The sequence below is a fragment of the Mus pahari genome, chromosome 19 (assembly GCF_900095145.1).
Source record: "Mus pahari chromosome 19, PAHARI_EIJ_v1.1, whole genome shotgun sequence".
Classification (NCBI taxonomy): Eukaryota; Metazoa; Chordata; class Mammalia; order Rodentia; family Muridae; genus Mus; species Mus pahari.
The window spans coordinates 81,180,852-81,208,813 of record NC_034608.1 but is presented as its reverse complement, the minus strand read 5'-3'; the positions used below and the strand labels follow the sequence as shown (position 1 = coordinate 81,208,813).

Sequence of the window (27,962 nt, the reverse complement as noted above, 5' to 3'; positions counted from 1 at the left end):
AAATGATGAAGGGAGAAGGGGAGGGGGAGGGAGAAATGGGAGGGGGAGGGAGAGAGGAGACAGTGAGAAGTTAAAATGTCTGGATTATACAGGGAAGAACTTCTGGAGGAAGAACAGCCTAGCTTCTGGGCTGGAAAGTTCAGGGCAGAGGGTGAGGTATGTCAGCCATAGCTTGAAACAGGTAGGGACTGAGGAATTCTGGGAGAACCCTGAAGGCCAGGTCTGCTTTGTTATATAAAATAGTCACCTCAGCTGCAAATCCTCAGTCTAAAATCCAGCAATATTATTTCTGTCTTTTAGTTTATTTTTATAGTGTATTATATTCATTGATTTGCATAATTGGTTAGGTGTATGATAATCTTAATGTATTTTTGAATATACTATATATTTTGAATACATTTAAATTATGTAATGTATTTTAATTGTATTTGGTTCGCAAGTATTTTGTTCACAATTTTTTGCAGCTTTGTTCATCAGGAAAATTAGTCTGTAACTGCTATATCTTTATCTGAGTTTAGTCAAGATAATACTGCTTTCATAGAATAAACTAGGTACTCCTTCATTTTCTACTTTGAGAAATGATTTAAGTGTTATTATCAGGACTTTCTTAAAAGTTTGGGCTGGGCAGTGGTGGCACACGCCTTTAATCCCAGCACTTGAGAGGCAGAGGCAGGCAGATCTCTGAGTTCGAGGCCAGCCTGGTCTACAGAGTGAGTTTCAAGACAGCCAGGACTACACAGAGAAACCATGTTTGGTAGAATTCAGCCATGAGTCCATCTGATTCTAGATTTTTCTTTGGGTGAGACTTTTGTTTTGTTTTGTTTTGTTTTGTTGTTGTTGTTGTTGTTTTTCGAGACAGGGTTTCTCTGCATAGCTCTGGCTGTCCCAGAACTCACTTTGTAGACCAGGCTGGCCTCGAACTCAAATTCAGAAATCTGCCTGCCTCTGCCTCCCGGGTGCTGAGATTAAAGGCATGCATCACCATGCCCTGCTTGGGTGAGACTTTTAATTATTGCTTTAATCTTATTACATGTAATGAACACATTTAGTGTATTATATTTTCAGGGATTTTGGTGTGTCATACACGTTTAGAAGTACATCAAATACTTTGATGTTTATTAGCATTTTGGAATAAAAATTTCAAAGTATTCTATAGATTGTCTGATTTCACTGGAGTCTGTTGTTACAATTCCTGCTCTCACCTTTACTTTTATTAATTTGGAATTTCTTTTGCTAGTGTGGCTAGGAGTTTATCAGTCTTGTTATTGATGTGTTTTTATATAAAAAGATGAAGGGGGAATATATTCTGTGGAGGTGTAGTCAGGTATGGGGAAGGGGGTGCCTTCCTGGGCCCATGGTCCTTTCCCCTGAGGGACCATGCCAGGTAACTGGGGGGCAGAACATACCTGGCTGTTGCCAGGTAACTGTGGGGTGGAGCTTAGACAAAATGCTAACAGTTATCCTTTAACAAAAACAACTGATTTGGCTATTCCTATGTATTGAGGGTTTTTTGTCTCTATTTCATTAGGTCCCGCTTTAATCGTGATCGATTTATTTATTTATTTATTAATTTATCCAGCTATTGGGTTTGGGACTGACTTCTTATTTTTCTAGAACCTTAAGATGAATTATTAGTTTACTAGGAACTCTCATTTTTCTTCTATTGTAAATACTCACTTTCCTGTTAGGATGCTTTAGCTAGCTCCTAGAGTACCTATGATTTTCATTTGTTTCTAGGAATTTTCTCCTTGATTTCTTCAGTGACCCACTGAACATTTAAAATTGTATCGTTACGTGTCCAAGTATTTGTGTTAAGTCCTGTAGCTTCTCTTGCTATTGGATTCTATTTTATTTCAGAGTGGTCTGATAGGGTCCAAGGAATCCATTCATTGTCATTCTCTCCCCCCCCCCTCACTTTTCTCCCATATCCCTCTCCTAACACTCCCCCATACGCCTCCTTTTCTCCCTTTCCTTCTTCTCCCACTCCTTCTCCTCCTTCATCTCCTCCCCTTTCTTTGTGCATGTTAAATTCACTTAGTCTATCGTATAATTTATATCATGATAGTATTTGAACTACTAACTTCTTTATGTCCCACTACAGATAGAAATTATACAATAAAGAAAGTGGGGAAATTGTCAAAGTACCTTGAATGTGTAGCATGTACTAGGCATTTGATTAATAATTACTACGTAAGACTTTCTATCAAATTTTAACCATGCTGTTAAGACAGGCTTTATGAATAGCAAGAAAATGATAGAGAAAATCAAAGGAAAAGCGAAGGCTGATTTTCCACCACTCTGATAGATGGGCACCTCTAGGTCAGGTAACGCTATCTCCTAGCAAGGTGCTCGCTCCTGAAGAGCTGCCTCCTGGCCGATACTTAAGGCCGGCCTTTCGGTCAGAAACAGAAGACAGACAGACTTCTGTTCTCGGAGCTCGACTCTCCACTCTCCGGGACTGCAAAGCTAAGGCGGGCGGAAAAACACTGCGTCTCCGTTTCTGGGGACGCTTTAGAGAAAGCACCAGCCCCTCCCCTTCCTGTCCGCCCCTATCTGTTTCCCCCAGGACCCACGTGTGTCAGGGAGGAAGCGGACTTGCGAGCGGCTGCGGCTGTCCCCTGTGAAATTGTCGCATCTGGACGTCGCGGGACCTCGGTGGCCAGGACATCGCCATGGTGGGCGGCCCCTTAGGTTCTCCGGGAGGTTCTGGTCGGGCGGACGGGAAGTAACAAGCTCGGACCCGGGAGAAACCGGGACTCGGAGTGGCTGCGTGGGGCGGTGCAGGGCCCTGGGTGCTGCCCCAGGATCGGAGCTCTCCAGCGCTTTGTCACCTCGCTCTGGGTGGCGTTGTCCACGTCTCCTCGTTTTCCTGAGGGCCTTAACTAATACCACCTTCTGCACCCGCCCACCTCTGCCCTGGGGCAAGTGCAGGTCGCCCCTGCCCGGGGTCACGGCCACCCACGAGGTGCGTCGACCCGCAGCCCTTCGGTTCTGACCTTAGTCCTGCCCCCACAACTCCCATTGCTGCCGGACAATAATGCTGTTTTGTTAGTATTTTAAGACAGTAGTTATTTAAGAGTGTTCTAAACGGTGTATGTATAGCGATACAAAGAGCTCATTCACAGTATCCGAATTTATGTTTATAATTGATTTTTATGTCCGTGTGGATATCGGAGAACAATTTGCTTGAGTCTGTCCTCTCCTTCCATCATGTGTATGTTTGATATTTAATCTCGATTCTCATTTGACCCACTATCCTCCGTGTGTGTGTGTGTGTGTGTGTGTGTGTGTGTGTTCTTACGGTTTTAAGGTTTTTTTTTTTTTTTTTATGCATAGCTAACCTCAGATGGGTTTCAGACTTAGACGTGCCTTCTCTCATCAGATTAATGCAAAAATGACCAGTGTCTAAGAGAATCGTGTGAATGAGGAATTGGTGAACATTTTAATTACCTGGAGAGTTTTTTGAGGATTATTTTGAGCTTTGTCTTAGCAAAGGAGAAGGGAAGGAAAGAATTACAGACGGAGGTAACAAGTGTAGTCTCAAGTTACAGTGAGCTTCAGTAAGAATGGGGAGAAGGAGCTGGGTGAAGGAAATGCTGGAGAAGAAAGTTGGAAGAGATGGCTTTTTGTGCTAAAGCTTAGAGCCAAGCTGATTAGGGAAAGAAGCTCTATACTGGATTAACACTGTATACAGAGTTTGTGTCTTCTTTGTAAAGGGGTCTAACAGTGGAGCAACCTATGTCTGATTATATGGGTTGAATAAAGCTAACTGACAGGTTTGAAAACCACCTGTTCCCTAATAGTCTTTTATTTTCCTCAAAGAATAAAAATTATATATATTCATCTATTTTATGTAACACTTAAGTTTTGGTCAGTAGAACTTGGGCAAAGGGTGTAGGACAGCTTTCCTGAGTTTTCTTTTCCACTTGGGGCTAGAGTAGAGAGCAGGTTTTGAGCCCTTACAGACTGTCTGGGAGATTATGGGCTAACGGGGTCGGGGGCGCCTGTCTCCTTAAGTGAACCAGAAGAGACTAAACTGTTTAGGTTAAGCCATTTTTATTTTGGGTTTCTCTTACAGAAAGTCAAATCTGACTTTTTTTTTTTTTTTCTCCTTCTAGGACAGGGTTTCTCTGTGTAGCCCTGGCTGTCCTGGAACTCACTTTGTAGACCAGGCTGGCCTCGAACTCAGAAATCTGCCCGCTTCTGCCTCCTGAGTGCCGGGATTAAAGGCGTTCACTACCATGCTCGGCTAAATCTGACTCTTAAATAATATAGATGGCCCAAAATACAGGATTGAATAGCGAAAACAAAAACAAACAAACAACCCCCCCCAAAAAAAAAAAAAACTAAAAAGAAACCCCTTAAATATAATACCTTTGAGGAATGAATTCTGAAAGGCCTGACTGGTAAGGCTCGGGTGGGGGAGTGGTTTGTTTGCTTTTAGGTGTGCTGAGTTTGAAGTGGCCTTTATAGTTCATAGGGTGTTGGTTGGAACCAGCTAAGTTTGGTCAACTTTGATTTTGCATGTCCCTTTGCCCCACTCCTTCATGTGCCACAGTGAAATAAATACCTGTTAAACTTCTGTGCTCTGTGACATTAGAGACATCCTAACTGTAGCCAGCATCCCCAGCCAGGAGTCGCCTCCCTCTGTTCTCAGAACTGCTTTAAGCTGGCTGGCTGAATCACTGAGTGGTGTTGACTCTGTATTGGTTTCTGTTGGTCTGTTGCCATTGGAGATTACTGAACAGATCATTTCTGTTATGATCATGGGGAAACAAAAGACCACTGGAGTTAGTAAAATGTTTGGCTTGTGTCCTTATTCCTATTGTGACATCGCTGTAACTATAGTCATTTAACGTGTCTAACAATATGTGTCCTGTCTTTTAGCCTAAAGGACTGAAAGGAAAAATGGTAGGACGGGAAAAAAAGGTCATCCATCCGTACAGTAGAAAAGCCGCTCAGATTACAAGAGAGTCTCACAAACAAGACAAAAAGGAAAGGTGAGTGTCAGTCCTGTTAGTGTCCTGCACTGGGGAAAGCGCTTTTATGCATCTACTTATCAGGTGTATGTTCCTCGTTTCCATTCCCTCTTTTGCTTTAATAAATATTTTTCCATTAGTTCTTGCACCATGATATAAAAAAAGGCCTCTTGTCTCACAGAGCTGACCAAAAATTTAAGTATAAGTAGCAGTTCGTGCTTGACTCCTGGCTAAGGGTGTGGGGCAACCTAAATCAGTCTCTGCTGTGCGAACTGAGAATCAAGAGAAGGCTAGCCAGCAGATAAAGTTTTAACCATTTTTTTTCTTTTCAACATGAAACATAGAATAACAGTCATTCATACAACAAAACAAAAACAGACACGAATTGACATGTGGACAGATTGATTTGTGCACCAAACACAGACAATACAGACAGGGTAGAGAACTTGATGTAACCAAAACTACGGGTGTCTCCTGTCAGGGCCAGCGAGAAAGCAGAAGTCTCCTGATTTCCCTCTGTCCCTGGGAGAGCTCTGAAATCTATTTCCTTCTCTCTTGGTCTCTCTCTCATATCATTTGCATATCTACTCTCTCCTTTTTTTTTTGTATTTTACTCTTATTTTATTTTATTTAGCCCTACTCCTCTCGCCTGATGCAGTTCTTGACTGCGGACAAGTGCCTGTTTAGAATTTTCCAATCCCGTTTTCCACTGTCAACCCCTAGCTGGTACCAGCTCTGGGCCAACACTGACTCAGTCTAGCCTGTACCTGTTTTGCCCCCTTGCAATCAACAGCCTTCAAAATATGACATTGGTAGTGCTAACATTAATGCTGTCTGTTGCATACTGTGCAGGGATACATATTCCTCTTTTCTGTGGAGCCCCACCAAGACATTGTGGTCCCTGTCCCTCTTTCTGCTTTCAGGCCACACCTGTAACCGCCTGTGGCCACTGGTTACTGGGTTCCTGAAAGGAAAGATGGGGTTTTGTATGGAAAAGGCTTCGAGAGAAATAAGGAGCCAAGACAAGGTTTTCTGATCAAGGCCAATGTTTACTTAAGAGTCTGACCTTATAAAAGGGGGGAACCCATCCCCCACCAGGCCAGGACCTCTGCTTTGTGTAAGAACTGGTTCAGCCTCTCTGGAGGTAGTGGCCTCTTGGAGGAAGTCCCAGCTGTGGCAGACAAAAGACTTTACCTAGGTCAGAAGACTCCACCCTAGGTGGGCTAGCAACTGTGGCAAACCAGGCCTGAACCAGCCTGCTTCAGGCTGGGGGAAGGGCACAAGAAACAGCATTCTGGTGACAACTTGGCCTACTGATTTGGTAGATTTGTGGCGTTCTGTGTATCTTTGTCATTATGGTTTATTTGTTTATTTTTATTACATGTGAAAGAATGTTAAAGTTCTCTGGGAAGTTGTTTTGTTTTTTTTTTTGCTAGTAAATTTTTTTTATTTATTATTTTCTTTATTTACATTTCAAATGCTATCCCGAAAGTTCCCTATACCCCCCCCCCCCCCGCCCCTGCTCCCCTACCCACCCACTCCCACTACTTGGCCCTGGCCTTCCCCTGTGCTGGGTCATATAAAGTTTGCAAGATGAAGGGGCCTCTCTTCCGGATGATGGCCGATTAGGCCATCTTCTGCTATATATGCAGTTAGAGACATGAGCTCAGGGGGTACTGGTTAGTTCATATTGTTGTTGCACCTACAGGGTTGCAGCCCCCTACAGCTCTTTTGTACTTTCTCTAGCTCCTCCATTGGGGGCCCTGTGTTCCATCCAATAGCTGACTGTGAGCATCCACTTCTGTGTTTGCCAGACACTGGCATAGCCTCACAAGAGGCTGCTATATCAGGGTCCCTTCAGCAGAATCTTGCTGGCATGTGCATTAGTATCTGGGTTTGGTGGCTGATGATGGGATGGATTCCCGGATGGGAAGTTTTTCTTTGCGATATTTTTGACAGATTTCTAAGCCCCTGCTTTGGAAAATGTCTAATTTCTCTGCACCTTTTGGTTCAAGATTGAAGACTGAGAGGGCCTTGCGTCTCAACCTCATTGGTAAGTGGGTCTGAGGACTTCAAATTCTGCCTACAGTATGGTGAAGTTTTTGCTCTAAACCATTTTCTCTCTTTATTATTTCTATCAGATATTTTTTAACTAGACTAAATAAAAAAAAAAGAAAGTATAATGTATACACAAATGAAGTGAAGCAAAGCATCCGACTTTCCGAGTAGGCAGCTAGCACAGCTCAGCCGTGTACAAAGTTCATTCCTCTGCACCCATACATCAGTGTGCCTGGCTCAGGCTCAATCCTGTCTTCTGACAGCTAAGGCTATGAAGGTACGGCTGGGTTCCCACAACACAAACCTGAGGAAAAAGGTTTGCTTTGCCTATAGTTCGTGGGGTTCAGTCCATGAAGCTGATCATGTTGCATTAGGACTGATAGTAATGCAGAAAGCACTGGCAGAAGGGTATGTGTTAGAACGCGCTGCTTACTTCATACTGGCCACAGAACAGATTGGAGGGTCTAGAGTCCCAATACCCCCTTCAAGGGTACTTCCTCAGTGACGTTAGAGTGCCCCTAGGCCTCACCTCTCGAAGGGTCATCATCTCCTCGTGTACCCGGTGCTGGAGAACAAACAGTTAAGGTGTGGGCCTTGGGAGCAGCCTGCAGCTTCAGGATTGCAGAGGAGAAGGTTCTTGCTTAATAATATGGGTGCACACATGTTCAGTCTTTGCCAGTAGCACAGTCTCCCTCTTTTTCCCTTTTCTTCCCCTTCCTTTCTGCCTCCCCTCTTTGTCTCTGTCTTTCTGTGCGTCAGATTTATTGCTCATCAGTCTTACCGACGTGGCCAGGTTTTCTCTTTTCGCAGTACCTGTACCTCTCTTAGGCATAACTTGCTCAGTAATGCTCACTGCAGGCTACTTCACTTCATGTGTAAGTGTGAAAGAGTGTTGATGTTGGTACTTCTCCATAGGTGACAAGCTTCAGTGGTTTCACAGTCATCTGGATACAAAAAAGACGAGATATTCAAAGAAAGATGCCTGTGAATTAATTGAAAGGTAAATACACGGCATACTGTGAACAAAGGATCAGAAATGCCAAGTTCCAGCCTAGGCCTTAAGAGATGGGTCTTCCCTCTGGGTCTGGAGACCAACAGATGTAAACAAAGACTTAAATTTGTATTCCAGCTTGGCCCCATTTTAGTTTCCTGGGGTTAGGAAATGTTTCCTGGAGAAGGGTTGTCTGCACTGGTCCCTCTGGGTGTTAGCCCATTGAGGTAAGATAGCTTGAAATAGTCTTCAGACTGAGAGAATGGTATCTAAAAGGCCTAGGGGTGAGAGAGGAGCTGACAGCTGAAACACCCCACCAGACATTTCACGTGACTGGAATAGCAAGCTCAGAGGCTAATTTAACAGGTGCTGTAAGGGACAATGGCTTATGAGCAGCATTTGGTGACCATCAAAGGACATAGGGAGCTCTGGGGGCATTTTCTAGGACCCATATGTGATCATCATGCTTTCAGACCACAACCTGGGAAGGGGGATGACATTGCTGGAGGACTTGGGAGGAGGTGATAGAACTATTGTCCTCTGTTAGGCTAATAGGAGCTTGGTGAGGAGCTAGAATGCAGTGGTATTAGGAGGTAGAACTTAGGTGTAGAGTAGGGAGAGAGGCCTGGAAACCTCACCTAGAATGTTTTACTATGTCCTGAGTAGAGAGCGCAAATGATGGAGAGGCTGTGGTGGGGCAGGAGAAAGGGCACATGGGAATGAATGTCTGTTAAGGGTGAGGTTGGTCTAAAGACAAAATCAGGTAGGTGGTTCAGTGTGAGTTCCTCAGTTCAGCAAACAGCATGCTGTGGTTTTGTTCACTGAAGTTAAACACTTGGGTTATTCAGGAAAGCGATTGAGAAGGCTAAGGGAATGAAAGGTTTGCGGATGTCACGGACACCTGGCCACGACATTTAAAATGAGTTAGTATGAGCCCACATTTATTTGTAGGCATTGTAAGTCAGACCTTGTTTGTATTTTTCAGGTACTTGGATCGGTTCAGCAGTGAGCTGGAGCAGATTGAGTTACAGAACAGCATCAAGGACAGGCAGGGAAGGCGGCACCATTCCCGGGAGGCCGTCATCAAGCAGACCATGGAGCGGGAGCGGCAGCAGTACGAAGGCTATGGCTTTGGTATGTATTCTCAGATTCACTTTGCCTTTTCAAACCAGTATCTGATTTATAGTGAGTTTCACGGTTTCATTTTACCGACTTATCTAGCTCTTTTAATTTCTTCTTCATGTATAGAATACTATTAGTTTCATTTCCTTGTGGCAGTTGACAGCCGTCTACTGTGACCGAGTCACTTCCTAGCACTCACCCAGCTTGCCTTCCCCATGGGGCTGTTACTGTTCATCTACAGTCACATCTGAGTCCCTCCTTCCCACCATTGTAACTCTTTTTCGCCAGACCACAGTTCCTCAGAGTAAGGACCGCGTATTACTAACTGGCTACACGGAAGATCACTGAGCAGGACAGGGTACTAGTGACAGGGGACTAGTGACAGGGGACTAGTGACTGTTCAAAGCATACACAACCTGCAGATAATACTTGACTATCTTACTGTCACTATTTTTTAAAAATAATGATTTTTCACTGAGAAATGCAGCTTTGTGGCTTGAGAAAGCAGAGGGCCGGGCTGGCGCAGGGTCTACAGTAGTGCAGTGGCAGCTGTCCTTTGCAGAGCTGGGAAGAAAGTTAAAGTTTGTCCTGTCTCTGCCCTCATTCATGTTGCTGGCCTGGTTTTTGTGGGCTTTGATGTTACTATTAAATCAAAAGGTTAAATCAAGATAGTAGGTAAAACATATAATAGTAAAATTAAAATTCACGTTTAACATAAAGAGCATGAACATAGGAGATGTCAAAAGAACTCTGGATAATACTAGAAGTGTCTGAACTTCCTCTTCACTGTTAAAGTGTGTTTCTTAATCTAAAAAAACAGAAAGCCCATTTTTGGAACTAGACCCTTGATCCCTGTAACCCACCAGATAATAAAGAGGACTCCTCAATTTAAAATAAAATAGAAGCCAGGCATGGTGGCACAATGCTTCATCCCAGCCTGGAGGGAGGGAGAGGCGGGTGGATCTCTATGAGGTCCTGGCAGATTGGTCTACATAGTTCCAGACAGTGTGAGCTCCTGTCTCAAACACTTAAATAAAACAGGATTTGTTTCTCTGGTTTAAAAAGTGGAGAATTAACTCAGAAATACCTGACACTGTACACTCCGGGCGGAGAGCCTCTGCTGCTCCTGGGTTGTTCACTTACAGTTGCCGTCTGTGAGTGGAAGATGATGTGCTTCTTGTCTTTTCTACCACTTTGATAATCCTGCATAAGGGAGGGGCTCAGAGCTTAAGCCTGTTGTAGTGGTGACATCACAGCAGTAGGAGCTGTGTTAAGTTGTATCCACAGTGGATACTGGTGCTAAGCTCTCTTTATTGCAGGGTGGGAGTTGGGGGGCACAGGGTTACACGGTGTCTTAGTCAGGGTTTCTATTCCTGCACAAACATCATGACCAAGAAGCAAGTTGGGGAGGAAAGGGTTTATTCCGCTTACACTTCCATACTGCTGTTGATCACCAAAGGATGCAGGACTGGAACTCAAGCAGGTCAGAAAGCAGGAGCTGATGCAGAAGCCATGGAGGGATGTTCTTTACTGGCTTGCCTCCCCTGGCTTGCTCAGTCCACTCTCTTATAGAACCCAAGACTACCAGCCCAGAGATGGCACCACCCACAAGGGAACCTCCCCCCTTGATCACTAATTGAGAAAATGCCTTACAGCTGGATCTCATGGAGGCATTTTCCCAACTGAAGCTCCTTTCTCTGTGATAACTCCAGCTGTGTCAAGTTGACACAAAGCTAGCCAGTACACACGGCAAGGCAACCCAGCCCAGGAGCCACCAATATGTAGGACGTGTCTTCATACATCAATTAACCTGATCAAAATAATTCCCCAGAGCATTCCTATGCTTATCTCCCAGGTGATGGCAGAGTTCATCAAGTTGGCAGTTGAGACTAAGGACCACAATTCCATTCTTTGCCAACTCGACACCCAAACACATCACTTTAAATATGTCTTCCTGCCCTCTCAACTCTAATGGCCGTCTTCTAATGCAAAAATACGTTCAATCCAAGTTTAAAAGTCCCATTTAAAAAAAATTCCATTACTGCTTTAAAAGTCCATGTCTTAAGACTCAAAGGCAATTTCTGTGAGTTCCCATGCAGGTTACAGGGTAATTTAAATTGTATTGAACTTTTTTGAGCTCCTCATGATTAAAATTCTTTTTAAATTTTTCTTTAAATTCTTTTTAAATATTTCTTTTTAAATAGTTTGAGTAGTGTGGTTTTTTTTTTTTCATGTTAAATAATCTTTGAAGTCTGGTAAATTCTACAAACTTGACCTAAGGTAAGTACTTCATAAGTTGTCTTTCATAGCACTACAAGTCAAAATGTCCATATTTGTTGTTGGAATATGCTGACTTATTTCACAAGTCTGTTAATGGAATTCTCGTGTTATCCCTGTACACTGAACTCCGTTCTCTCCAAGTGCAGTTTTTGTGTTAATCATAGCAGTGCTTTGAAGATACTTTTCTTTGGGATTAGGGAGACGGCTCAGCATGACTTACTGCTATTTCAGGTTTTTTTAAATGCCTGGAATTCTAGCTTTAGGGGAACCAACCTTCTGGACTCCACAGGCACGTGCACATATGTGACATACATAGACACAGACACATTTATGCCTATATTTAAATTGTTTTCTTTTTTTTTTTTAAGATTTATTTATTTATTTATTATATGTAAGTACACTGTAGCTGTCTTCAGAGACTCCAGAAGAGGGCATCAGATCTTGTTATAGATGGTTATGAGCCACCATGTGGTTGCTGGAATTTGAACTCCGGACCTTCTGAAGAGCAGTCGGGTGCTCTTACCCACTGAGCCATCTTACCAGCCCCAATTGTTTTCCTTTTTATTAACATTAGCTGCATGTTGTAAGATAAGCGGGAAATTATTAACAACTAAATTTAGAAAGAAAATGCCTAATGGATATTATTTTTTCCTTTCTCAGAGATCCCAGACATTTTAGACTCTAATACTCTGCAGACTTTCCGGTGAGTATCTGAATTCCTTCAAAGTTATATGTAAAATGGACAATGCGGAAACTTCCCTGAGTTTAGACAATAGTAAAAGGAGAGCAGAGAGTGTTCTGTTGACATTCTTCCCTGTTGGTGCATATGCCTGTCTGCAGTACCCAGTGTGCACTTGGCTGATGCTGGAGAAGCTCTTTTTCCTCTTCAGAATGATCTAAAATCCCATAAAGTATGTTAGAGATGTTTCTGTTCTCCCCGATGCTAATTTGTATTTCTTAACGATAAAGTAACTGGAACAGATGATTGGAAACCAATGCCAGGGCGAGAGTTTTGTCCTTGAGAACCTTTGGTCCAGGGCTCTGTGATTCTACCCTGGTAACCATAGAGACCACTGAGCTGTAGAAACTCAAATTTTTATTTTTTAAGCACTGATTCTGTGTATTAGAAAATGCCTTTTGTTAATATTTATGGTTTTTACTAAAACATGTTGGGGAGTCTGATTCTTTTCTGAATTGAAATTGGATAAGTTTACATCCAGGCATGATGGAAACAAAGTGCTTCGTTGCTTTCCTGCTTCTTCTGAAGAAACTGAGAACCATGAGGAGATGAGCATAGCACGTCAGCTCTGCTGGGTGACCACTGCTTGACACGGTCTCCAGACCTCTCACATGAGATGACTGAAAACAGAACTGTCGTACAACTAGGGACAAAAATGCAAGTGGTTTTTTCTTAATGATTCAGCTGCAGTGCCTGTATGTAAGAAGGATGTCCTCTGATTATTTTAGAGGTTTGCTAGTCATGACATAATTCTAACTTGTGAGGGTCTTGAGACCATGTAGCTTGCTATAGGATAATATTGATAATATTTAGGGGAAGTAAACTACACAGAGCCTATGGTGTTCCTGTGATTTTTTTTTTTTTTTTTCAGTTTAGATTGTGTAGGATCCTGTGAGGAAATAAATACTACTGTAGCAATAAGAGGCAAGTCTTTAGGCTTAGGGTGTTGCAGCTTCCCTCCTTAATGTTGATACTTATTTCTCATACATGTGAAGGCTGTTGAAAGGCTGCCCTATGCAGCTGGCAGAGCTAACAGCGACCATTGTGGGTTTGACATTACCACCCTCAGCACTGCACTTATCTTTTCTAGGGAATGGGATTTTGATCTGAAGAAATTGCCAAACATCAAAATGAGGAAACTTTGTGCTGATGATGCAGTTCCTAAGAAGCGCAAACAGAAAAATATTTTAAATATAGAAAAGGATTTAGGAGAATTAGATCTATTAGGGGAAACTGGAGACACTACAGATGGGAAACTGGAACCAGCAAGTGAATCAAGTGACACGGATGAAGAAATGACTCCAGTGCCTGTCAGCCCTCATTGAAATACCTGAGACCCCCGTGTTCTCCTCACTGACTGGGGCGCATCTGGTGGGATGGCTTAGCAGGAGGGCCTCGCAGCCACGCCTGGCTACTGAAGCTTCAATCCGAGAATCCATGGCTAAGGAGAAAGGGTGCTACAGATTTTCTTCAAAGTCCACCTGCACACCATGGGAAGTGCGCATATGCACGCACAGAAATAAGATTTATTTTAGTAATTATCTGTAAGAATTTGCTATTGAACTCACTATCAAATACGTATTTGCAGTTTTAAAATAGGTTTATGGTTTTTATTTAAGAATTCTCTTTAAATTGCTTTTAAAATACAGAGATTGTGTCAGTCTGCTTTTCATTATAGCTAAATACCGGGTACTGGGAACTTAGCTGAGAGTCTAAATAGTAACCTAGTGCAGTTCTGATGAGGCTTCTCTGTCTGTATCACATCATGGCCAACATCATAGTGATAGAAACCTATCGGAGGAGGATGTGGCAGGTCAGATAGGAAGCCAGCAAACAGGAAGGTCTATATGTTGCCCTAAAGTCCTCTTGACTCTGAACATCAGCGTATGGGAGAGGGCCAGTTAATACTTATGGAAAACAGCAGTGATCGTTAATGGCCGACTAACCTGAATTTTTTCGAAGAGGGAAGTAAAAAAATAGGGGTAAGGAAGATGGCCTGGTCAGTGAAGTGCTATAGAGCGTCTGAGTCTTTCCCCAGCACCCACAGTGAGGAAGGGGTTGAGGCCATGTGCCCATAATCCCAGCGCTGTGGAAGGGAGGGTGGGTAGAGATGGTAACAAGTGTAAGGTGACCAGTGCTGTCTCAAGAGTCCCCGTGAGCTACAGTGGTACTCAGAAGGGGCAGTGCTGCCAAACTGATGACCACCAAGTGCCCTAGGGGCCTCGTCCGCCTCAGGGTTGCACTGATGGGATTCAGTCTAAAGTGGATTCTTATTCTCTGCCACTGGGTATTGGAAGTCACTTGGTTTTTTGATCTTACCGAGAATCATACCTAAATTTGGCTTGGTTCTCAGAAGAAAGTTGGGCCCTTTGGACAGTGTTGGGACTGTCCCCGGACCGTGGAGACTATCTCAAGAACTGTGGCGGTGGTTAACTAAATTCTTTCTGGGATGGCCAAAGACGGTGCTGTGCTTTGGATTTTCAATGTCCCCATAGGCTCATGCTCTGAGCCCTCGGCGTCCACCTCCTGGTGGCATTCTGAAGGCTGTAAAGCATTTCTGAGGTGGGGCCTGGCTGTCAGTAGGGACAGGTCTTTGAAGGTTTTTACCTACCCTGGATCCAGTCAAGTCTTGTCACCAGGCAAGAAGTCCTTGCCAAGTTGCTGCAGGAACTGTGACAAACAGAAGTCCTTCGGAAACTGAGTCAGCATATACTTTCCTTTTAGTTTCCCCCCCTAGTTAAGAATTGGGATTACAGCAGCACAAAAGTAACTAATAACATCTTTCAAACATCAGTTCAGGAAGCACACTTAGGTGATTCTCTCCTGCGTGTTCCCAGGCAGCAGATCATTGTTGGAGAGTACCAGTCAAAAGGCTTTTGTAGAGTGCCAAGTGACAGAAGTCATGTATGGTGATCTGACTGCTTCCCTACTCAGTTCTTTTCCGAACTTTAAGATAATTATTTTATTGCTCTTTCAAGATTGGTAACTGCATCATTGCTAGCTATTGGACCTCATGTTAAACAGCTCTCGTGTATTTTGCTGCACTGTTTTCAATTCACAGGCAAGCAAACCCTACTCCGTATTGTTTTCTCTGAGACCCAGATCTTGCCTGAAATCTTTTTTTTTTTTTTTTTTTTTGGTTTTCCGAGACAGGGTTTCTCTGTATAGCCCTGGCTGTCCTGGAGTTCACTTTGTAGATCAGGCTGGCCTCAAACTCAGAAATCCGCCTGCCTCTGCCTCCCGAGTGCTGGGATTAAAGGCATGTGCCACCACGCCCAGCTGCCTGAAATCTTTCATGTAATTACACAAGACAGGACTCGTTCTATAACTCTGTTCTTGTAGAATGTTGTAAATTGCTCTCTAGACAGTGTAACTTGGAAACCTGCAGGAATACCTATGTCTATGAATATGTAAACAGTTTCATGGTAAACACACTCGAGGTGACCCTAAAAAAGCAGACACACCTTGGGTGGGAGTGCTTTATTTTTTTATTTTTTTTAATTTATTTTTTGTCTTATTTTTTATAGCTTTTTAATGAGTTGAGCTGTGCTACATGTTGACTTGTCCTAAAGTTCTTTTCTTTGACAAAGCTACAAACCAGAGTTTTCCCAGCCTGGAAGTCTCTACAAAACCTCCCTCAGCTGCAGGCAATGAGAACTTGGGAAGGAAGGAGCTGTACCCCATCTGACCTGAGGGCCGAAGGAGCTAGAGCAGCTGGGCGTGGCTGTGTCCCAGGCCTGACAGATGGCCGCAGGAGCTAGAGCAGCTGGGCATGAGACTCACCCACGGCTCATCACCCTTACACTTTTTAAAAGTGCATTCTAGGACTTTATTGTTAATTATTTCTTTATTCTTAACTATTTTTGAGGCCCACTAAGGGAAATCTATTTCGTCTTGGTCAAAGGAATGCTATTTACTCCTGGCCAAGTTGCTCAAGACATAAGAGTTAATCCAGTTGAGCTGGCCCATCAGCTGGGTAAAGGACTACCCTTAGAAAGGCCGGTTCACTGTAATTGATGGTAAAGAGAGAAGACTACTTACCCCTTTAATGAGATATTCTGCTTTCCCCCCAGAAAGCTGGGCCCAGGTGTAGTTACTATCGAGTTACCATGAAGCCTGGTTAGGTCAGTCCACCTCTCAGAAAAGGCGTGGGGGGGGGGTTGTTTTGCTTTGTTTTGTTCTGCTCCCCCCTCCCGTCTCCCCAGTATGGGCCTTGGGCTCTCATCACTTTTTCTCTGAAGTCCTCTGACATACCGCTGCTTGTTTCAATTGTGGCTGACACCCATTGCTAAGTTTACGTGGCTCTCCAACTTCCTCCTCCTCTCCTGGTAGCTGCTGTAATTTCCAGCTTGCCTGCCATGTTGTTGATTAACGTCTAATAAAATTGACCTAGAGCTTTCTGAGTCTGATATCAAATTATTTTATTGATAAGACTAAGAACCCTGAAAGGGGTTCCCAATTTCCTCAGTAATATGATGGTGTCGGTGGGGCCCTCAAAATTCCAGTAATAACACAACATTGGTCACTGTAGATTTGACATAAGTATGTTCAGATTCTAGTTAAAAACTTAGACCATTATTCAAATCTTTAAGAATTCAAGGATTTCTAGTGCTGTAAATACAACCCTGGGAGTCTGAGTACATTAGAAAGCAGAGAAACTACAGCCAAGATTTGGAGCATTTGTTTAATATACAAAGTCTTTCACAGATAATTAGTTTCCTTAGTTTGTTAAGCACACATTACTCACAAACAGTAAATTGTTAATGAAAGACAATTAGGTAAAATTAAAAATGTACAAATGCCCAATCTCAAAAAATTGCACAGTTAACACTTTCTCCTTTGTTTGAATGTTATATCTAATTTCAACATGGGCTTTCTTCAGATACGGGAGGAAGGGGGGTGAACACTGCAGCCCAACTGAACAGCTTCATTTTAGTTGTATTGTTATGTAAAATAGCACCATTGGGCTGATGGAACGACCAGTTACAATTATGATGGTAGGTTTTAGCTTCTATGTAGACTTAGTATTTGCTCCAAAGCATCCATTGGTAAGGCAAGGTAAATTATATCTGACAGATGGAATGAATAGCTTCCCTTCCAACACCACCCCACCTTTGTGATTTCTCTTAATGATATCATTGTATTAATGACCTCATTTTTTAGTTGAAGAACAAATGGAGGTTACCCACGTCTTCACAAAAGAAAAATTACAAGTATGAATGTGGGTTCTTTTGTGGGATGTCATCACTAGTAGCAGCAGCAGCTCCTCGAAGTGAAGTTTTGATGCTGGGACATTCTGAGAAAGACTGCTGTCTGCATTGTAATATCCTGGGAAATTGGAACTCATGATTTTTTTTTCTCCATTTTTGTAGGGTTTTGTTACTGTTTTATACTTACGTTTACATGCTTTGGGTCACTTTTTAGTCTCTCTCTCTCTCCCTGTCTCGTGTGAGCTACAGGTGTTTGTGCCCTGTTATGTGGATGTTGAGAGCTCAACCAGGAGCCTCTATGAGAGCAAGGTATCTAACCACTAATGCACCTCTCCCAGCCCTAGGCTTTACCTTAAATGTTTTCATTCAATTCATTTCTCATTACACCTAGTGAGAATGTCAGCTCTTGATAGGAAGCATTGTCGAAGTCTGGTTTATGGCGTTTCCCATAGCACAGCTTTATGTTGTGTTTATAAAAATCCAGTTTTAACAATCTAAACTGCGGGATAGTTTTGTTTCAGTTTCACTTTATTTTTTTACATGAGAACAGGTGAACACACTTGAAGATAATGTCATTCTGTCAAGCTGGTTTTTCCTCCTTGAGCAGAAAGCCAGGCCATCAAAGCCAAACCTTTTCATTGTTATTAAGGGAAAAAACCATTAGCACACAATGTGAAAAGGTATTTTCAATACTGGCTTGATTCATTGAGTTTTTAACCTTTGTTTGTTCGTTTGTTTGTTTTACTTTTGGAGAAAGCTCTCATGCAGCCTACTCCGGCCTTTATTTGGGATTCACTATGTAGAAGAGGAGAACCCTGATGTCTTAAGCTTCCAGAGTGTTGGGATTACAGGTGTGTACCTACCATGCCCAGCTCCAATCCCACTGGTATATATATATGAATAGTTAGGGCAGATGGTTTGAATCATAAATAGTCATTTCAGGTAATAATTTAGAGGAAAAAAATTTGTGGGTTTTAAAGCATCAAAACATATTAGAATAATCACGGAGTGGTACATACACTGTTCAGAATTCTATCATATACTCATTTAAAGACAAAGCTCACCTTAGTTCACTTGAAGCGTTTAGCTATCACTTTAAAACAGTGTGCTATCTTTTCTCATTGATGTAGCAAAGCTTGTCTCTGCTTTTTATTCTGTTTATTTTAGTGCTGGTATCCACCTTGCAAAATTAGTTGTAGCCAGTCGCAGCCCTCCGTGAAACAAGCTATTCAAATAACCATCTTGGTTGTAAACAGTATTTTCTGTGGTAATTAAGGTATTTAACTCATTTCCTCCTGTGGTAAAAAGATAAATCAATTTTATTTTGCACTTGCAAGAAGAGGTAGATCTATCTCTTCTTGTGCAGTATTGCTAGACAACAAATTATCGTTATAGGAAGAACAAGGGGAACTGTATAGAAAAACTGAATGATGGTTAACCCCTTTGTGTGAAGTCATGGGCAATCCATCCTTCCTTTGCTGTTCCTATTCTTTTTAAGTATTTAAAATGGAAACTTTGCAGGAAGTTAATACAAAGTTCCAGTTATTGGTGCTGAAGGCCCGGTCCAGATTAGTTACGTCCATTGCTTTGTCCATGCATATTTAATCCATGCCCCTCCTACAGGTTTTAAGAAAGATGAGTTTTTATCCTTTTGTTCCTTGACTTGACTTGACCTTAACATTTCTCTTGCATATATACATGAATATACAGGTCACACACAAAATTGACATTGTTTTCTATGTCTTTATTTCTAAGGGTGCGACTATTTGGACCCAGTGTCAGTCACTACGAATACTCTTCTCATTGAAAGATCCTTTTGTCTTTCCTTTTCTTTTATCACCCACGAAGAACAAACACTGATTATTACAAAGTGCATGGATATGGATCCCAGATGTGTGCAACTGATGCCCATGCTTTGGTTCTTATGGCCATCTCTGCCTTTTCAGGATAATAAATAATGACAGCTAACAACAACAACAAAAGTCACTTTAAAAAATGTGGTCGTCTTTCTTTTGACAGGTAACTACTATTTGTGAGTATTTACCCAGCTCCTTGCAGTTATCATTCATATCAGTTTATTTGAGACTGTGTAGAGCACAGTAATCAGCTGTTGAACCGACAACCTAGCTTATCTCTCACCATGGAATGTATTGAAGATTTTTACTTTTGAGCTGAGTGAGGGGAATACTGTCAGATTTAAACACAGGGTCAAGATCCTTAATTAAGATACCCATGTCACATTGACCCATGCGGATTTAAAAACCTGAACACACCTGATTTAGTGGCAAAACAATTTCCCCCTATCATAATTACTTTATAGCTTCTATACAGAAGTTGACTTCATAACATTGCTACACGTTTTACTGACTTCCTATACTTTTGGGTTTTTTTCCTGCCCCTTTGAAAGTTGGTTGAAATCAAGCCAGAATACTTAATTTGATGAGTTTAATGCTTTGTAAGTTGTAACCTTTAAATGAAACTGAAAACCAGAATAATGGATTAAACTGCTGTTTTAAAATAATCAACTTAAATGAAACAGATGTAGTTTCTAGTGCTAACCAATATTCTTAATTAAATCCTGTCTGACACACTTTCATTCATATTGAGGTGTGCCATAAATACATGCAGAATTTTGAAGACTTGGTTCAAGAAAATAATGAAAGCTACTTTATAATTGTTTCCATTGATGACATGAAATAACTTGTATATATAGTGTTAACTAAATTATGAAAATAATTGACCCATTTATTTTTACTTTTCCTAATTTTGCACACTAGGAGATTTAAAATTTACAACTGTGGTTGCATTTGTAGTTCATATTATATGTCTGTTGTTGAGCAATGTGTAAGAGGGACCAGAAAAAAACAAAAACAAAAACAAAAACATGGCATGATAGTGATTCAAAAAACAGTGCTAGCTAAATTCCACAATGCCCTGAAAATCTCTTCTTCCATCATTTAAACAAAATTTCAAACATTTCTATCTTTAAATGTGTATTGCATCCATTTACAAACATGCATCTGTCAAAATAACCAGACTTCACAATAGCCAGAAAAATCAGCTGTCAAAGTATAAAAAAAAAAACCTCTCAAGTCCTCCAAGTGTGCTTCTGGTGTGACTTAGGGATGCTGCACACAATTTCAGGCTTAAGATCAAATGTTTTGTTTTGTGTGTGTGTGTGTGTGTGTGTGTGTGTGATTTCCAGTGGAGAAGGCTAACATTACAGAACCCTACAAAGAAGCATACATTGCAATTGAAGTCTGTTAAGGGATTTCCTCTGCACTACTCGAAGAAGTATCACATGTCCTTCACTCTGGAAGACTGGCTTGTACCAACCATTCCTTATGAACTCATTCCCCAAGACCTCTGCCTTTCCAGGTCCCACCGACAGCTCTGCTTCTTGAGATCCTGGTCATTTGTTATTTTCTTCTCATGTCCTTTTTGCTCCAAGTAAGGACAAACAAGACAGTAGGGGAAAGGAGAAGATAAAGAAGCCACCAGAGCAGAAGCACTTCTGTTTGTAGTGGCTGGGGGCTGCAAAGATCCTTCCGTGAAGAAGTTCCCCTCTAGTTCCATCAGACTGGTATAACCTCCGGCGGGGCTCCCTCTGCAGTTGGCAGTGCATTTGAACCTGTCTGTGGCACAGGCACAACCACAGCATCCTTGATTTCCGTGTTCACATTACACGGGAAGTTCTTCTCCAGTTTGTTGGCAGTGTCTGGGCAATTCTGCACAAAGATCACACGGTTGTAGGCCTTCAGCCGGCGCCACAGTTGGACGTAGACTTTACACTGTACATACATGAAGACGAGACCTCCCGTGAAGCCAATAGCCACCACAACCAGTTTTGTCCAAAATGGCCATTCCAGCACACCTTTGAGAAAGAGAGAGTACTGTTATCAAGTTGTCATTTCTACATTTGGTATCCCCATTCCCCACTATGATCCCTACTAAGTACATGTGCTTCCCTGAACAATGTTAGGCAAAGGGAATGGGGTCAATTTGCGGTTGCCCAAACTATGAGACTGGGCATTTTCATTATATTCACACTTCTCAAAACCCAATAGAACTGATTCATTCTCCGTTGCTGTGGGTGTGAAGATTTCTGTTGCTTTCTCTTGCATGGACAAATACAAATTTTAGTACCCTGGCAAAAGTTTTCATATTTTCTGTCCTATTGTTCACTTGTGGGGCTAGTATTTGTGAAATATGATTTCTTGCATCTTAGTCACAAAAAATTTTTCTTTAAATGTGTTACCTCTTTATCCCTTTGAAAAAAGGGGGTGGGGAATTCTAAACTTAAATGGATTTGTGCTGTTGGCAGAAAGCATCTCCCTAAGGCTGTTGCCTCATCAATCTTGTTCCCTTACTTCAGTCACCTATCTGTATTTCTATACTTCTTTCCTAATCAAGCGTGAAACTTATTTTAATAGTAGGTCAAGAGTATGCAATAGAACTTACTAGAAACTTTCTGGGTAGCCATGACATTTCCTTCAACTACTTTATGATTTAATTAATTCAGCATGTTTAGCTTGGTTACAATGAAGAAAATATATTAAAAACTCATGTTAAAGCTAGCATAAAGAGATGCTCACAACACATCTACAGCAAAGCAATAAAAAAGCAAGAAGCGCCTGGTGTGGTGGCGCACGCCTTTAATCCCAGCACTTGGGAGGCAGAGGCAGGCGGATTTCTGGGTTCGAGGCCAGCCTGGTCTACAGAGTGAGTTCCAGGACAGCCAGGGCTACACAGAGAAACCCTGTCTCAAAAAAAAAAAAAAAAAAAAAAGTCTTTTATAGTAGACTCTACTCCAAAATCTCTCTTATAAGAAAGAAAGAAATCTGGTGTAGAAGAATATATTGTTAGGGTTTGTTACATGGATTTGGTATATTCTTAGGTCGGATTATAGAACCAACAGTATGAGAAGGGTGTGTCAGCATTTAAATATTTGGAAATGTAATTTATATGTATTTATGGAGACTTTACCTCCACAAATACATTGCATCTTTTTGCATGTTTGTGGTATATATGGGCATGTGTATGTATGTCTGCATGTGTAAGTGCACATGTGTGTCAGGGTACATGTATCTGTTCATATGTACTGGGGGTCTTCCTCATCTTACTGAGGCAAAGTCTGAACCCAGAGCACACCGAGTGGACTGCTTGGGCTGTCCAGCTTTCTCCCGGGACCTCCTAGTTCGACCTCCTGTGTTCTGGGGTTAGAGTCAGGGCCTCCAGACCTGCCAGCCTGTATGTGGGTGCCAGGGATCTGAACTCCAGTCCTTATGCTTGCAGGGCAAGTGGTTTTACTTGGTGGGCCATCTGTGCAGATCCAGCTCTGCAGCCTTATAAGGCATAAGAAAGTTTTTGTGCCTAGAAGCTGGGATAGTCTCTCCTGATGTATTCTGAAAAGACTTCCTACCTTTATCTCTTACTTATGTTTGTTGGACATCTGTATGTCTCTCAGATAGCTCTTTCTCTTATACTTTATCTGTGTAGCATTGGAAACCAAGTGTCCCCTGTCCTAACACTGCTTTAGGCTGCTGCAATGGTTGCCCTCATTCTCTTTATAATAAAACTAATGACTCATTAGATTCCAACCCCATGAGTAAAGAATTGACACATATGGAGTCTGTGCCTCAATTAGTGACTTTGTTTCCTGTAAAGGAATCCCTGGAGAAACTTCATGTTTCCCTATCACCATGGCAACCTAGGCCAACCTCGGAAGCTGACATATAAAGAAAAAAAGTTTATTGTCTGAAAAGGTAAATGCCTTTGTCAAAATACTTCTAATTGCCTAATAGAATGTCACTAGAAATGCTAATAATGTTAGTCCACTTTGGAGTAGATGGAAAGACTGAGAATATTAAATTGGGAGAGGTGCTGAGGAAAGGTAGACCTTCCCGAGTCACTCCTTTGGAGAAGTAACCTGGGTATCATGGTCTCATGGATCAACCTTAGGGCCTCGGGCTTGGTGCAGGTGCCTTTCCATGCTAAGCCATCTTGCTCCAGTTTGAACTGCAACTGTTCATGTTAGAAAGGTAGGCAATCAACATGCTCAGTGATTAGAATAACAAAAGCCAAGCTGGAGAGATTCTTAGCTGTTAATCTTCAAAAAGAGTTCCCAGCATCTATGTTGTCAAAATTTGTTTCCTTTTTCTGTCCCCCCGTATACCAGAACACACACGTCACACATGCATGCACTAATAAATAAATCTTTAGGAAAAGTAGCCAAATTCCACACAGCTTAGCTGCACCTGCCGTTATAGCCGATAACATCTGCACTGCCAGACAAGTAAAGGAACCTATTACACTTGACTGTGCAGCTGCTGGTTGGAATGCCAGCTCTCTCCAGGTGCAACGGTTGACAGCAGAGATCAGCCCACCTGGCTCAGGCCAGAAGGAATACCCAACCGAAGCACAGAATGGAGGTGAAGTAAATGGTCACCATTCGAAGTCACTGCCTTTCGATCAATTTTTATATAGTACAGACCAACTGATACATTGCTTTGGAATGGAGACAGAGTTACTCCTCCCCACAGGGTTCTTGCTGTAAGTTAAGTGAATTAACAGTGCCGTAAACCAGCAAAGTGCACATGGCCAGTCACTGGGAGCCTGAGTGACTCGAATGCCTGTGAACAGCCTTTGTGGTGGCCCAAATGACTTGAGTGCCCCATGTCTCTATCTGATTAAGTTGCACATTAAGAGCTGCAATGTTCATGGTGCCCACATTCAAATCTTTCTCACTTTTTGCAGACTCCAACTTGTGGATGCTTCCAGAGTCCAGAAGGTCTGGAGTCAAGTTAGCCGCTAGCCATGGTGTTGGCATAGAGCATCACCATGTGCCCCTGCATCCCTGGCCATTTTAATTCTTTTCACCAGAGATACATGTAAAAGAGACACCAGAAATCAATTAAAAAAACAAAAAACAAAAACAAACAAACAAAAAAGATCTTTAACCAGAAGGAGCAAGCATGTGCACTGAATTTGCTAGGGAGTTCTTACATTGAGCTATCAACCAAGTGGCAGCTGCTTATAAATTGGACCATTTCAAATGCATTTGATTTTAAGAAATTTGTTTTTCTTAAGCAACAAAAACAACAGCAACAAAAACAAAAAAACAAAATGTATTTCCCTTGGGAGTAGAGCTAGGTCTCTGGCCTTGTCTTCAGCACACAGGCAGGGATATCTTTAATATCTTGTTTTTGGTTTTCTCTTTCAGTCAGATGGAAAAACCAGAAGGTTCCAGATGGGTTTGTAATGTAGCTGCAGGTCATGCAATAACACTGTTTTTATTTACTCTTAAACCAACAGTCTCTAGGTCTCTCTTCAAAGGGTGGTTATTTCTTCATGCTCTGTGTGCTCTGTCATCTGCCTGGAAACACCTAGAATGCATCTAAAGCCTTTGAATCAGCCAGCAGAGAACCCAGAAGCTGCAGGGACACCCCGAGTCTTTAAAAAGTATCTCCCTAATCATTGGGAATAGATCTGGCTGGAGTATTGATTACCCAGATTCCAGACCCACTGCACCTGTGAGCTGATGTTCTCTCTGCAGTGCATGTTTTCCTTGATTTCTTTTAGTATTAAAATTAGTTCTTAAATAAAATGAAAATATAAAATTCAGTGTAAATAAGCTATGAATGATGTGACATGCCACTTATGGAAACTCATTTTGGTTAACCTAATGCAAAAAGCTAGATCATGACATTTAAAAACGATAAAAAACAAAACAACAACAACAAACCCCACACCTCCACAAGGCAGAAGCGTCTGGCTTTGTTGGTTTCACAAGTGAAGTGAGGAGACTGCTTCAGAGACCTGATTTTCTTCAGTATAACTTCCAGTGAAGAAGGCAGAGCTAGATCCCTGCCTACCAGGAACTACTAGGCCAGTGTCTGTCATATTAGGTTGATACAGAACTCTAGAAGTCACCTATAGCCACAGCCAGTGAACAATTTTGAATTTCCACCAATGCTAAGTGCTCTCTGAATAAGAACATATGCCCCCAGCCTAAAGGATGTTCAGTTAGCACTTGGCTGTCCAGTGCAAAAAAAAAATCAGCTCTGAAAATATACACTCAACTAACATTATATGGACTCAATAGATTATATATGCATGTACACATATGTATATTCATACAATAAAAATTAATGAAAAGAGAGGCCATGAATTTGAAGGAGAGCAGGGAGAAGTATATGTGTGTGGGGGGGAGCATAGAGAGACAAAGGGAAGGAAGAAATGTAATTAAATTATAAGATCAAAAATTAACAAAAGTGTAGACAAATATATACTATTCAGGCTATGTGTTTATGTATAGTGTTCATGACTTATAAATGCACATTTAGACTTGGGTTCTCTCTCTCTCTCTCTCTCTCTCTCTCTCTAGTTTTATAGCTTTATTGTAGAAAGGCAGAGAGAAAGAGAGAAGGTAGAAAGAGAGAGGCCGGCCATGGCCACATGGAGAGAAGGGGAAGGGAGGGGGAGAAACCGAGCTAGAGATGAGAATGAGAAGAGGGAGCTTAAGAGTGGGTTCTCATTCTTTACATACCAATATTCTAAAACGAAATAAAAATGTCTATGGAAGAGACACCCAATTCACAATTCAAACTACTGTTGCTTTAAAAAAAAAGTTGTTTTTTTTTAAAAATAAGGTAACCAACTGGATCATTTGTTTAGATGATGTCAGGAAGAGGCAGGAGGACTAACTGCTACTTAAGTGAAAGAGGCGGCAAGAGCAATAATGTGGATTGTAAGGAGAGGAAGAGGAGGTCAGGGGTCCATGTGTCCAGCATCAGACGTGTTTCATCTGAAAGAACAACCATCTTAAAACTTGTTTTCTCTCCTTGTCACCACTGTTCAGATGAGTTCTGCTGCTTGAGACTCCACAATTCTGGTCGGAAAGGTCAATTTGTTCCTTTTCATACATTTCTGAAGGTTTTCAAGATGGGTTTAAAAATATGCTAACCTTTTAAATTAGGCAAGTTTATCTCCAAGAACTTCAAAGGTAAATTCAGATTTGGTGGTCGCAATGCCTGAGGAATATTAACATGCTAACAGCTCAGCAGATAGCCATGCCACTCAGCCAGTTATGGGGGAAAAGGAAGGCTTTGGACAACTCAAAAGATGCCCATGAAGCCCTACTGTGTGTATGTCAGGAGAGTGGGCAAATGGCTTGTGAATAAAGGTGGTTCTCTTGTAAGAGTCACTTTGGCTTGCATGTGTCCTGGGAGATGTCCCACCAGCACTCAGCTCTGCAGGGAGCCTCAGTCTCTTCTACTCCACAAACACCTTGCTTCTTAATTTAAAAACTTTGAACACAAAAGGTGTAAAAGGATCTCACTGTGAGTTGCTGGAAGGCAGTAGAAAATTCGACCAACGTTATCTAATTTCTATGTGTGAAACTCAGTCTTTATCCCTCAAGTGTGTGTGTGTGTGTGTGTGTGTGTGTGTGTGTGTGTGGTCTCATGTAGTTTGCATTGACCTTGAATTCACACTGTAGCCAAAAATTACTCTAAACTTCTTATTCTCCTGCCTGTTTTCAGGTTGCCAAGGTAACAGTAATGGGTACAGCTATTATACCCTATTGATGTGGTGATAGTGACCAACATCCTGAACATTAAGCCAGTTCTCCATTAACTGAAGTACATTACCAGCACTGAGGTATTTATTGGGAAATTTGACTTTGTAGGGTTATTCCTGGTCTGAAGTACTGTTGATGGTGAGGCATTTTTTTTTTAATTGGTGATTGGTGGGGATGATTGATTGGGTGGTGCTATTACTGATCTGGTGGTCCTGTATTGATGGTTCTTAGAAAGCAGGCTGAGCAAGCTATAAGAAGTAAGCCAGTGAGCTGTTTCCCTCCATGGCTTCTGCATCAGCTCCTGCCTCCAGGTTCCTGTCTTGTGTGAGTTTTTGTCCTGACTTCTCTCAATGATGGATTGCTGTAACCTGAAAGTATAAGCTGAAATAAATCCGTTCATCCCCAACCTGATTGGGTCATGGTGTTTCTTTGCAGCAGTAACTAAGACTTGTCCTAAATAAGACAAGTTGGCATAAGAATAGGAGGGTATCACTGTGACAGACCTGACCATGGTTTTTGGGGGGGAGGATTATGGAAGGATTTTTGGAACCTTGGCTAGAAAAGTCATTGGATGTTGATAGTTCAGTGAGCTATTCTTTAGAAGCTTCAAAGATAAGAGTCGAGAGCAGTACAGACAATGCAGGGCTGGTTTGTGAAGTTTCAGGGGGAAGCAAAGGCTCTACCTGGCCTTTTGTGTGAAGAAAGTATGGTGTCCAGTCAGCTGGGGTTGAAGAACTGGCTATGATTGACAAGATGACAGCAACACTAACACAAAACCTTTCCTTTGCTAGGACAATTGAGCTGGTCAGCTGGAGCTGAAGAATCAACTGTGATTAAGAAGAGACCAGCCATCTACTCCTCTTGGGTGAATTTGCTTCCTTTTGTTCTAGAGCTTTCAGGGGTGCTGTCAAGATGCTAGTGTATGCTTTCTCCAGTTTCTTTTTAGAGGCACTCAGGGCTATGAGTTTTCCTCTTAGGACTGCTTTCATTGTGTCCCATGAGT

At 42.0% G+C, this 27,962-nt stretch overlaps 2 protein-coding genes across 7 annotated transcripts in view; one reads left to right on the top strand and one right to left on the bottom strand.

The window, feature by feature from the left end:
- The first annotated feature begins 2,555 nt into the window (after window positions 1-2,555).
- Tma16 (translation machinery associated 16 homolog) lies at window positions 2,556-15,277 on the top strand. 3 transcript variants are annotated; one of them, XM_021219549.2, is made up of 7 exons: window positions 2,556-2,675; window positions 4,888-5,000; window positions 6,939-7,032; window positions 7,953-8,037; window positions 9,014-9,162; window positions 12,091-12,133; window positions 13,260-15,277. In XM_021219549.2, exons 3-7 carry the CDS (start codon window positions 6,963-6,965, stop codon window positions 13,492-13,494), a joined length of 582 nt encoding a protein of 193 aa, XP_021075208.1. In that variant the 5' UTR covers window positions 2,556-2,675; window positions 4,888-5,000; window positions 6,939-6,962; the 3' UTR covers window positions 13,495-15,277. The 3 variants fall into 3 exon arrangements, with proteins under 3 accessions (XP_021075208.1, XP_021075206.1, XP_029387779.1); XM_021219547.2 differs by having other exon boundaries at window positions 6,995-7,032; window positions 13,260-13,717; XM_029531919.1 differs by lacking the exons at window positions 6,939-7,032; window positions 7,953-8,037 and having other exon boundaries at window positions 2,584-2,675.
- A 2,123-nt stretch (window positions 15,278-17,400) lies between these two features.
- Window positions 17,401-27,962, bottom strand: part of March1 (membrane associated ring-CH-type finger 1) — a 799,133-nt gene continuing 788,571 nt past the window's right edge. For all 4 annotated transcript variants that reach the window (XM_029532226.1, XM_029532228.1, XM_029532227.1 and 1 more), the window contains one exon: window positions 17,401-21,253. In XM_029532226.1, coding sequence (XP_029388086.1) covers window positions 20,955-21,253 — 299 coding nt within the window. In that variant the 3' untranslated portion in view covers window positions 17,401-20,954. The remainder of the gene's footprint in view (window positions 21,254-27,962) is intronic.